General features: G+C 38.1%; 1 protein-coding gene across 1 annotated transcript in view; it reads left to right on the top strand.

The window, feature by feature from the left end:
* Positions 1 to 13,219, top strand: part of STK38L (serine/threonine kinase 38 like) — an 88,909-nt gene that overhangs the window by 41,152 nt on the left and 34,538 nt on the right. The window contains exon 2 of the mRNA XM_011946969.1: positions 10,869 to 11,013. Coding sequence (XP_011802359.1) covers positions 10,880 to 11,013 — 134 coding nt within the window. The 5' untranslated portion in view covers positions 10,869 to 10,879. The remainder of the gene's footprint in view (positions 1 to 10,868; positions 11,014 to 13,219) is intronic.

The raw sequence follows: 13,219 nt of genomic DNA, 5'->3' as shown, positions 1-13,219 counted from the left end.
GACCTCACGAAGGGGGTGTTTTCCCCTTATATTGTGACTACTTTCATAGAGGGAACATACTGCATAATTTTAAAGTTTCTTTGTCTTTGCTTTACTGGTAAAACTGAACATTTTTCATGTGTTTTAAACTATTCCTATTTATTGTCAAACAGTGTTATTTATCCATTTATTAGGGTCTTTATTGTCTCCTTACAACTTTAATATTAAAAAAGCTATGTATGAGCTTACTTGATAAATATATATGTATTTTAAATATATGCTTTCAGATATACTTTGTTTTTTGTTTGTTTGTTTGTTTGTTTTTGAGATGGACTGTCACTCTGTCTCCCAGGCTGGAGTGCAGTGGTGCGTGCTATATCTATGCTCATTGCAACCTCCGCCTCCCAGGCTCAAGCGATTCTCCTGCCTCAGCCTCCAGAGTAGCTGGGACTACAGATGCATGCCATCATACCTGGCTAATTTTTTTTGTATTTTTAGTGGTGAGAGTGTTTTGCCATGTTGCCCAGGCTGGTCTCGAACTCCTGACCTCAAGAGATCCACTCGTCTCAGCCTCTCAAAGTGCTGGGATTAGAGGCATGAGCCACTGCATCTGGGTGCTTTTGGATATACTTATAACTGACATTGTTATTTTACAGTGTTTTTCTCCAAATTATTTTTTAAATCTTGTTTGATACACAGTATATACATATGTATATTATAAATTTTTGTAGAATGAAATGTAGCACAAGTTTTCATTGTGATGATTTCCTTTTAAGAAAGCTCATTCCTTCTGAAGGTCTAGTAGTTATTCATCTATGTTTTCCTCTAATTTTTTTGAAGTTTAATTCTTTTAAACTTTTATTTTTTCCCCTCCTTCCTTCATTCTTTCCTTCCTTTAATTTTTATGTTTGTCCTTTTGAACCATTTGCAATTTATTTTGCATTCTGGAATGAAATGAATGCCTGACTTGATTTTTTTTTCCCCAAATGGATACCCAGTTGTTCCAATACTATTAATTGAATGTCTTCTCCTCTTCTCCTCTTCCCATAATCTACAATTATGTTGCCTTATTAGAAGCCAAGACTTTTTCAAATCAAAGTTTGGTTTTGTTTTGTTTGAGACAGAGTCTCACTCTGTCATCCAGGCAGGAGCGCAGTGGCGCGATCTTGGCTAACTGCAACCTCTGCCTCCTGGGTTCAAGTGATTCTTGTGCCTCAGCCTCCCGAGTAGCTGGGACTACAGGTGTGCACCACCATGCCCAGCTAATTTTTCTGTATTTTTAGTAGAGATGGGGTTTCTCCATGTTGACCAGGCTGGTCTCGAACTCCTGACCTCAAGTGAACCACGTGCCTCAGCCTCCCAAAGTGGTAGGATTACAGACATGGGCCACTGCGTGCAGCCAAGATTATTCTTACATATTTTATGAATGTTGTACTCCATCTCCTCCTCCTTGCTACTTTTGTGAACAGGATTGTTTTTCCATTTCTAAATTTATGTCTTTAAAATTAACATTTTAAAGCATACATTTATTTTAAACTTTAAATTCCCCCATTTAAAAAATCATTCGTCTTACTTTTTACTGACCCATATTCTTTGTAACAAAAGTGAAAAATATAGAAGAGAACTCATGATATTGGGTTACTGGATGTATTGATAGATGGAAGCATGGCTCAGCTGCCAAGGCAAAGGGAAGGATAGATCCTTCTGGATGCACTAGCTATCATCTCACTCATCCAAACCCACAATTCAGAGCCATAGTTTAAATCTGCTGGCCCCAGATTCTCTAGATCACTGTAATATCTGTCTTCCCCCCCAGCATGCTCTCATGCTCTCCAAAAGTTTCCCTAGGCTACTTAATTCTCATCTTGATAAATTCTATAAATTTCTCTATATATTTTTTATAAGGAAATATGAATAACATAAAGATATATCATTTTATATATATATTCATAATTTTGTTTTTTCCCAGTTGTTTTCATTTTGTTTTACCTCTGAATATTTCCTCCTTTACAAATAATGTTGACATACTCACTCTGGTCTCCCCTCACCTTCATTACCCGTCATCTCCCTCCCCCCTGCCATTTACTCCCCCTCCTTGCAAATTGTGGCTTTTTTTTTTCTCTTTTATGTCAATCAAGATAAGTATTTTTCTGTATGTGTTCATGTGTGTGCCAGTAATAGAAACTGATTTAAAATTCTTTTAGGGATGCCCCGACTATCTAAAAGTTGGCATTGATTTTTTTTTCCCATTGTCGTGCTAGATTATAAATATTTGAAGTTATATGGCATTTCTGCTGAGGTAATTTTTAAAAGTTAACTATGACTTGATTCAGCTGAACGTTTTTTTGCAGACAAAATCTAATGCACCACTAGATAGGCATATAGCAATAGAACAATTACATTTTGTGAACATTACAAGAATAGACTGCTTCTTAATGTTTTTGAGAAAGACAGGGTTAAGATCGGTAAATAGAATTTTAAATAAAATTGCTGCTTTGGTAAGTTTACGTCGTAGTTTAATTGTTTACATTTGGTTTATAAACACTTCCCCTTCTCATTGCAAGTTAAAAAAAAAAAAAGTTCAGAGGAATTCTTAGTAATTATTTGGACCAATAAACTCAGGTATTCTGCCATGAACAACAATACTATAGCCAAATAAGCTTTCAGGTACTCAATCACTGAACCATATTTTTGTGCATAGGAAAACTGTATATTTCTAAAACAATTTTGAAAATAAAAATGCTAATGTTGAGTTCAGCACCACTGTGCCATCATCACCAACCTTCTGATTCACAGAAGGAGCAAAGACAAGCGTGTCTGTTTATGAAATGCGTTCCTCCAGTCTAACGATCAGGGCATACGCCACATGGAAAGGGCCACGTTAAATAAAAACAAAAGCTATTAACAGCAGACACAGTAAAGAGATTATTAATCAATTGGTGTGTGTTGCCTCATGAGAATCACTCTTTTGTGAGAGAAAGGGTTATTTCTTCCCTGGAACACTTCTACCTCTAGTTCTACCCTAAGTCACTACTAACTTCTAGTAAGGCTTCTAACAAGAGTTCTTTTTTTACTTTAAATATTTCTTTTTGATACATTTCTGTCCCCTCTCCATTAAAAGCAATCTAATTTGTCAAAGAAGTAGGCTAAGATCAGAGGAGAGAGGAAATATCTATTAGAGATTAAATTTACAAACTAACTTGCAATGGCAGCAACCCAAGGCAGGAGGGATGAGCAGGAAGATTGAGCAGGGAAGGGAAGCAAATAATAATTTTTGAGCATTAATATGTGCCAGGAGATACTTTAAAAATATTTTCCCCTTTTTTATTGGTTTATCAAACACATGACGTATCTCAGTCCTTTTACAAGTACTTTTAGAATTCTCTTAAGTCTTACATTACCGTAATAAGCATGCACACAAGTTGGCTATTATTATATTTATTTAACAGGAAACTGACACACAGAAAATTTAAAGTTTAATTTGCCTAAAGTCACAGAGCTACTGAATGGCTGGACCAAAATTCAGATCCAGGCAATCTGGCCTTTCATCCTGTGCTCTGCCACCATCAAAGTGTCATTTCAACCTTATGAGGTTGGCATTTATGATCTCCATTTTAGAAACGTGGATCCTGACTCAGGTTAAATAACTCAGACAGGATCAGCCTTAAACTAACTTTCTTAAACTAGCCTTAAACTAGCTTTTCTTATCCTTTCTGTCCTTACTGATGTCCTTTCTGTCCTTACATCATTTACCCAGTCATCCAAATCTGAAACTTAGAGATAATTAGAGATTTTAGTCTTTCCAGCTGACTGAGGCTTCTCTTCATCACGTCTGCTACTATCTTAATTAGACCCTTACTATTCTGTAATCTCAAATGTGCTGTAAAGGAAGCAGGTGGGTAATAAAATGTGGGTAATAAAAAGTGAATGAGTCTGGGCATGTGGGAATGGAGAGTTGGTGGACGGGTAGGATATTGTATTGTAAGGGGCAGGCTGCAGCTCTGCTCCAGCTGTCTCTTTGCAGGCAGGAATGAGAGCTCACTGTGGACAGATCAGAATTTTCAGGAGAAACCAGAAACCTGGATTTTCATGTGAAACCTTCTAACCTTCTACTTTCTAGATTGTAGCAAAAGCCTAACAAAGTAAGTCTGCAGGCTACCAGGTTGTAATCCCTGACTATTCATTATTAAGGCCTCCTGAGCAGATTTACTTCCTCTAGTCTGATCTGGACTTCCAGCCTTTTGGCCATCCTCCCTGTACCAGCATAATCTATCCGAAGTGCAAATCAGATAGGATTTGAGGGCTGGTTGGGAGAAGTAAATGCTTCTAAGAATGTAATATTCTTAGAAGAATTATTGGTACTTGGGTAAACACTCAATAAATGTTCTGTAATGGCTGTAAGGTTTTCACTAAATTAAAAGCCTTGAGTGATTCCCATTTATGCTCAGGATAAGTTTTTAACATGACAGAAAAGGTCTTTATTGCTACCTTCATCTTCTGCCATTCAACCAGATATACTCAGTCTATCTGTATGTTTAAGTGTGTCAGTGTATTTCATGCCTTACAGCTCTTCCTCCTCTGAGTACATCTGACTGGTGAACTCCTGCTATAGCCCCTTCCCCTCCAAGGTTCAGTTCAGGCATCACCTCCTCTATTAAACCTTTGATTACCCTTCCTCTTGAAGCGCTGATTTCTCCCTACTTTGTGTCTCCATAAGATCCTGAACTCCCTAAGGGCCGGAACTGTGTTTTATCAGTCTTCTTGTTCTCAGCACTTCATACAGGCATCATAGTATATATCTGCAATAAATGTTGGTTGAAAATAATACAATTAGTAAAAGTTAATGCTTGGATTTGAACCTTCACCTGACTATGAATTTCTTGCTTTTTAGACTGTGCCTCAGAGAGGAAAGAAGCTGTGGCTGCCCTTTCATTAGGGACTCAGTTTATACAGTGTCCAATCTGAGGACTTAATTGTAGCCTAGGGCATTATGATTGCAACGAGTGAATTGAATTTAGGAGAATTTTTATACTACAGGGCACTATAGTAGCATTAAGGATACTCCCTCTGAAATACAGTATGTGAAAACTAAGGTGAAATCACCAGTTAAATAATTTGTTTTACAGCCAGGTAAAGCAGTTCTATTTTCTTCCTTTAGAAGTTTGATGGTAAATGGTTGGAGATACCACATCTATTTATAAATGGCCTGAGTGCCAGATTTGTTATCTCCTTTCCCCCAGGCTTGATAAACTAAAGAATGTTGGACTTAACTATTGGTAGTGTCTCCCTTAATGAATAGAGCAGTCTGGAGAAAACACACGTGAACAGGAAATTCAAGGGCACCTTGTGTTGTTTTTATCAGTCCAGGAATTCTAGACTTGCAAATTGTATCCTGTTCTTTTTCTGGCCAAAGAAAGGGCTTTAATAAAACAAAAAGAACAGTGTTAAATCCATTAAAGGAATACATTTGCAATACAATAAGTGCCAGTCATCTAGACCATTCTTTGTAATAATTTGATCACATCTTAGTTTTGTATAATTTAAATTTTTAGAAGTCTGTGTCTGGTAAGAAGGAAATAAATTTTTCTTGTTTTTAAAACTAATCTTTGCAAAGATACTGTATAATCATGAGTAAGGGTAGACTTTTTGTTTTTTCTGCAAATGTATTTCTTAAGTAACATTTATTTCTGAAGGCTAATAGAATACCAAGTGATTCTGTATTTCTTAACCCAAATGAAATTATTATATATGAAACACACATATAATTTAAAATCTAGAACATTAGAGTTGAGTTACCATCACTTACAGACTGCCTACTGTGTGCTCAGCAGTTTGCCAGGTACTGTGATGCTTTTATTACAAAGATAAATAGATGGAGATTTTGCCCTTATTTGGTTTTTAAACAAGGCATACATGTATGTATAACTACAATGGGAAGAACATCGTAATCATGATAAATTATATAGTGTCTAAAAGTAATATTTCATTACTTGACATCCACTTCTGATTTTAGAGTAAAACTCATTACACCCTTTTGTGATGGAAGAAACCACATCTTCTGTTTACCTTCTGTTTTGAAGACCTCAGGTTCATAAATATTTATCTAAAATGACTTCATATGTATTTCTATACTGTTGGGTGTTTTGTTTTTTAGCCTGGGTCTCGCTCTGTTACCCAGGCTGGAGTCCAGTGGCTATGCATGGGCTTCACCATAGTGCACCACGCCTTGAACTCCTGGGCTCAGATGACCCTCCGGTCTTAGCCTCCCAAGTAGCTGGGGCTACAGACATGTGCCACCATGCCTGGCCCTATTTTTATACTGTTAAATGCAGATAATATCTGTTGTTTGGAATTGTTTTGAATTCCCTAACACTTCTTTATGTTTCACAAAAATTTCCTCAAAAGTTTTGCTCAATAATGTTCCTCAACAGTTTTGCTCAATAATGTTCCTCAAAAGTTTTATCCACCTCTAGCCCCCCAATTTGGCTTCATTCTGGGAAGGTCTGGTCAGTAGCAGACCATCTCCTACAGCCACTTTCCAGTGGGCATAGGCGCCCTAGGCAAGATAGCCATCAGCCTTGTGTGTTTTAGATTCCACCTTATCCTGATGCTATTAAACATTTAAATTGAATAACAGTTCTCTTCGTTTTGATGCCATGCTCGCCAAGCAATCTTCTGAATCTAATTTCTTGTGACTCAGTTTCTTACTGTGTAAATCAATAAACTGCCATTCTGTCTTGTATATTTGTCTTTTGTGAACTTTGTTAGGATAAAGTGGCTTCCAGAATTTGATTGCCTTGAGACACTGGCAGCTGAGGGCCAGACCTTGCCACTTGGCAGACTGAGCAGGGCAGCCTGCTCGACAAGGCCCCTTGGCAGTCAGCTCCCTCCAAGGCCACACCCCAACTTCAACATACATCTTTCTCTCCAGCTTCTGCAAGCGTAACTGTGAACAGCATAATTCTGTGAGTGATGTGTTATTATGTTTTTCACCATTCATTTTTTGAAAGGACTATATAAGGCCTTGGACAACTAGAGTTGGGTCTTGACCTTTTGTAAAGGCAAACTTGTAAAGTGGCAAACCACTTTATAAATTTTTATTAGCTACAGATCTTCTGGACATTTTCTCTGTTCATTAATATCTGCTTGCTAGAACGAATACAAGGCAAGTCAGAAATCATTCTACAATCGTAGGGTGTTGCTCTTTAATGGAACTTTTAAGGTTCCCCCCCCCCCGCCGCAAATATTTGTTGAAAAAGTAACAGGCAGTTGAAGAAAAGTATCCATGAACTTAAATTTTATATGCCTAGGGAATGTTCACTGGAATACTACTACAAATTGTATACCTGTCCTCCTTCTGAGGATTCAGGATGCATGTTAGCATATTAAAGAAGCTGGGAAGGGCGGGCAAGGTGGCTTGTGGCTGTAATCCCAGCACTTTGGGAGGCCAAGACAGGCAGATCACTTGAGGTCAGGAGTTTGAGACCAGCCTGGCCAACTTGGTGAAACCCCATATCTACTAAATATACAAATGTTAGCGTGCATCTGTGATCTCAGCTACTCGGGAGGCTGAGGTGGGAGAATCGCTTGAACCCGGGAGGTGGAGGTTGCAGTGAGTGGAGGTCGCACCGCTGCATTCCAGCCTGGGAGACAGAGTGAAATTGTCAAAAAAAAAAAAAAAAGGTGCTGGGAAATCTTATAGTAAGAAACTAATTAATTTTGTGTAGTCTGGGTTTCTTAAATTTACTTAAATTCCTCAATTTCCAGTCCATCTCTCTCCCACCCCAAGCCCCAATTAACAAATGTGATTTGATTTCAGAGATGTTTTCTGTGCACCATCCCTGTTTCATTTTTCCTTCTTTGACCTTTCTTTTTTCTTTTTTCTTTTTTTTTTTTTTTTTTTCAGTTAGAAACAGGGTCTTGCTCCATCACCCAGGCTGCAGTGCAGTGGTGCAATCACAGCTCATTGTAACCTTGAACAAGGGTTCAAGCAGTCTTCCTGCCTCATCCTCCAGAGTAGCTGAGACTACAGGTGTGCACCACCACACGCAGCTAATTAAAAAAAAAAAATGTAGAGAGGAGGAGATCCCAGGCTAGTCTCAAACTCTTGGCCTCAAGTGATTTTGGCCTCACAAAGTGCTGGGATTAGAGGCATGAGCCACTGTGCCTGGCATTCTTTGACCCTTCTGCATTTGATCCTGAAACATAGAACATGAACCCAATGATTCTGAAATTTCCAAAAATGGTGTGGCAGCATTGTCTTAGCAATCCAGTAAGAGCAGCTTAATCCTTAAAAATCACTTGGCCGTGATAATTCTTGAGTTTATTTTTCACTATTTATTGTTTTAAAAATAATGCTCATTATTATTAAAGCATTTAGCACAATACAAAGATTAAACTAGGTGCCTAGAATAGTATCTTACATTTGTATAAGCCATTGTGGCTTTCCTGTATATTATCTCAGATGGCCATAGACTAGGCCTGTGAACCAAGCAGAGCAAATATTTTAAACCCTGTTTTGGGAAAAGTGACTTGAGTTAAGGGTGCTGTGGTGATTTGAATAAGACCATATGATCATTTAGCAACAAGGCTAGGATTAGATCTTTTAATTTCTGACTTCTACCTTCTGTAATTTCTTTTTCCACAGTTGCTTATTAGCCAATCTTTGTAGAGTACTTTACTATTGGCTAATTCTTTCAACTACTCCTACTGCACCCCCTCCCTCCCCCCAGTCAATAGGTTGTCTCATTCATTCATTCATGGCTACTCTGAGTCAGATGTAGTGGTGGTATGGTGTTTTGAAAAATGAATCAGAAAGAGTTCTTACTTGGAGGTGTTCCTGGTTTGGTAGAATTAACTTTTAGGGTTGAATTTTTCTTAGGAGTGATAAGCACCGGTACCTGACTACAAATGTTAGAGAATATGCACCAAAAAAATGAGAGATGTGATGTCTCTTCCGGTAGAGCATGTTAGAGAAGTCACCACGGTAAGACTTCAGCTCAACTGGGCCATAACGGATCAGCAGATTCCTGCAGAGACAGTGGTGGATATCAGTGGTGGATATAAGTGCTTTAGGGATAGGCCATGCAAGAGCTTGGAGGCATGAAGGAGCTGGGTATGTTGGGAAAAGAAGGAGTGGTGAGGAAGAGCATCAGATAAGGATCGAAAAGATTAAAAGCAACAGATAAGGATAGCAAGTTAGAGTCCTGACTCCACGTCACACTAGCTGTGTGACTGCTCCAAACTTCAGTTCCCTACTTTGCAGGGCTGTTACGAGGATGAAATGCAGTCATGCATGGCAAGTGCCTCTATCTAAAATCCTCAGGAGAAAAAAAAAAGGGGAAATCAGTGAAGAAAATACCATAAAGTTCCTGAAATATAATCACACTCAGTGAATGTGAGTTGTTCTTTTTTGTTATGTTTAGCTAATTTGACTTGCAGTAAGGCAATGAGGAGCCATGACTGATTCTAAACAAGTAACACGATCAGCTTCTCGTTTAAAGTAGTCAGCAGAGGAACAAATTTATAATGCCAAAATAATCGATGCAGTTTTAGACATAATGATTCTCAGGCTCAAGCAGTACATTGAGGTATAAACCCCTAACAGGACAACAGTAGAACTGGGGGGTTTGCCATAGATACTTGTTTGCTTTCAACCTATACTTGACTTGCTTGACATCTTTTGGTTCATTCCATCAACCCTGGAATCTAGTCCACTTCAGGTCCACATCCAGGGCTCTGTCTCTTCATGTAATTAAAGCAAGATGGATATTGGGGCATAGGTGGCAGGTTTGGGGAATACTTTTCAACTAAGAATGCTTTGGGATGGTCACTCTTGGCAAGCTGTGTCTTCTTTGGACTGATCTGTTACGATCTTCATCTAGATAAGCAAAGCCTCTTTAATGTATGAACTGTTCTAGTCTTTTTATCCAGATATGGCCATGGTAGGCAAGTCTCTTAGGGTCAGTGCCCACCTGCCGCAGATACCAGAGTTCAGTCTTCCCCCTGTCAAGTGGCCATTTTGCCACACTCCTTATCTAATAGTCCAGATTATCTTCTTTGAACCAGTACTTCGATTGTGTGGCCCAGTGATCTCTAAAAGTTGGCACTGGAATGCCTTGAAGCAGACATCCATTGTCCAGTTAAGGCCACAGAGCTTCCCTATTGTTACCTGGCTTCATACATTTCTGTTTCCTTCTTGGTTCCTACAGGCATTTGAGTTTCATTTGAAAATGCAATGGGCTGCACAATCTGGAGAAGTATACTATACCTTGTTATAGCACTTTTTGGAATGACCCAGAATTCAGAATGAAATGGGGCAGCTATGAGCCCCATCCTAAGGGGCCTGTTTCTAAAAGTAGTTTCCCCCTACAATATATGTAAAAATTGCTTTAGGCTGGTGTTTATATGCATATTTGATACAACACTTCATGTTTCATAGAATTCATAAGGCAGAAGCTACTTCTTACTATTTAACTAAACTGCAGTAACTCTTAGGAGACTGATATTTATCAGGGACATAACTATTAGCACTATCTTATAGATTTTATTTAGTAATGAAATGACAAAATAGATGGAACTTTTCTTGTTTTGAATGCTTGTTGAATGTGACCTTTGTATATAAATGTGTCTGTATTATATATGAATGCCACCAGTTCTTCTTTGCTGTCATTAACTCCTGGTTTTGCCACCACAATATGAATTTCTCTTGCTTTGGAAATAGTGCTTTTCTTTCTTCCCTAGTTTTGTATTATTTATCATGTGAAATACTTGGCTGTGTTAACTGTTAAGGTAGAATTTTTCTTAGTTGAAATTAAATAGTTCCAGAGTTTATTATAAAAGATAGCTTTTTTTCCCACTGAATAATTTGTTTTTCTATGTTGTTTCAGTTTCTGTTACTATGGCAATGACGGCAGGGACTACAACAACCTTTCCTATGAGCAACCATACCCGGGAAAGAGTGACTGTAGCCAAGCTCACATTGGAGAATTTTTATAGCAACCTAATTTTACAGCATGAAGAGAGAGAAACCAGGTATAGTAAGGGCTAATCAAAACTTTTTTTTAGTTAAATAAGCTGTTGTGCTGTGAGTGGAATAGAAACTTGTTTTCCATGAATAATATGAATATTATGGATCCCTGCATGCTGTTTTTAAGTTTCCTGTACTGACAGTGCACATAAACACGTGTTTTATTTTCACAGAGTAGTTTCCTGAGGTGCCCCAAGTCTTGTGTATCTATATACCCATATCACATGTCAATTACGTTTTCAACAAACCTTTTCCAAACAGGAAATTATGATGTTTTTACATTTTCTTTTAAAGGGGTGCCTGGCTGGGTGTGGTGTGGCTCATGCCTGTAATCCCAGCACTTTGGGAGGCCGAGGCTGAGGTTAGGAGTTCAAGACCAGCCTGGCCAACATGGTGAAACCCTACTGAAAATACAAAAAATTAGCTGGGTGTGGTGGCAGGTGCCTGTAATTCCAGCTACTCAGGAGGCTGAGGCAGGAGAATTGCTTGAAGGTTGCAGTGAGCCAATGCTGCGGTGAGCAAAGATCGTACAACTGCACTCCAGCCAGGGCAACAGAGTGAGACTCAAAAAGGATGCTTTATGAATGACTGACTTTACTCCAAAACCTTTTACAGTGTTGTGTGCATATCGGTGGGAATAGAAGAATAAAAAAAGAATGACATGTTATTTTGCCTTTAGAAAACTTACAGTAAAGGAGATAACACACATAAATATTACGTGAAAGAGTGAAGAATATTAAGATAAGTACAAAGAAGGGAGAATGTGCTTTTGTCTAGGCAACTGGGAAAGCTTTGCAAATAGTGGTGGCATTTAAACAGGGCTCTAAAGGAAGAAAACTATTTATACATGCATAAAAGGAAGGAGACAGAGGCAAAAGAGCAGGAGGGAAGGATATTAGAGACAGAAGAAATCACCAGGTCAGGCAGTGACCAATTTGGCTCAAGCACAGGATGTGCTAGATTTCAACATCCTGGGAGCCTTGGATTCTTTGTTAATGTAGCTCTCTTCATGGTACTGGAGAACCTTGGATGTTTTTGAGCAGAAGAATCAAATGAAAACAAGTGTTTCTCTGGAAGGGAACTTTAGTTGTGATACAGAGAATAGTTTGGGGTCAGGGTGGGAATTAGAAACAGGAAAGGCTAGTGATGTAGTCCAGGTAAATGGAAAGAAGGCTTGAATTAGAATCGTGACAACAGAGAATTGGCAAGAAAAATGGACAAAATGTGGCTACTAGCCAGATATGCAATGTGAGGGAAATAAGTCAATGTTGCCTCTGAAATTTCATGCCTGGGCAAACTGAGAGTGGTACAGTTTAAATGAAATAGAGAGGAAGAGTCTAATTTAATTTTGGACGGATTTAACTGCAGATTAGATACAGGTACGGTGAGAATTAGTGAACTGGAAAATAATTCAGGAAACATAATTCCTAAAATAGGAATATGCGAAAGAGAGTTGAGAAACACAGAGAATCATGAGAAAAGCTGACATATCTCTAAAAGTTTTGAAAGGGAGGAGAGGAATGAGGATGGAGCAGAGGCAAACAAAAAAAAGAGCATCAGCAGAAATTCTAAAAGGTTCCATTTAGGCAGAAGGAAAGGGATCACAAATAGAAGATCTAAATAGTGAGTAGGTGGATAAATCTCAACAAAAATTCTATAAAGCAACAGAAATAATAGTGATAATATCTTACACATTAAAAAATAGAATTATAATATTTTCCAACAGCAAAATATAATTCAGGAAAGAAGTAATTAGAATGATGTTAGTAGAAAGGGCATAGAGATTAGCTTCAGAGTTTGACAAATTATGTTGTAATTTCTAGAGTAACCATAAAATGATAAAAATAGAGTTTGTAATTTCCAGACTAGCAGAAGGAAAAAATTGGGCTGAGAAAAAAAAAGTCAGTTCAAAAGAATGCAAGAGAGAAAGAAAAACTGAAATACCAAAAATGGAAAAAATGAAATACCAAAATAAAAAGCGCAAGATAAGTTAGAAATGTAAATATAAATATATCAATAATTAAATGAATGATAAGGTAATTAAAGTCTCTGGAAGTGATCATATCATCCTGGGAGAGTGAATAAAGTAGAAGAGAACTAAGGAAGAAAAAGCAGGCACGTGAGCAAGATGGCCGAATAGGAACAGCTGCAGTCTCCAACTCCCAGCGCGAAGGACACAGAAGACCGGTGATTTCTGCATTTTGAACTGAG

Source organism: Colobus angolensis, unplaced genomic scaffold (assembly GCF_000951035.1).
Source record: "Colobus angolensis palliatus isolate OR3802 unplaced genomic scaffold, Cang.pa_1.0 Scaffold256, whole genome shotgun sequence".
NCBI classification, from domain to species: Eukaryota; Metazoa; Chordata; class Mammalia; order Primates; family Cercopithecidae; genus Colobus; species Colobus angolensis.
This window is presented reverse-complemented; position numbering and strand designations above follow the sequence as displayed.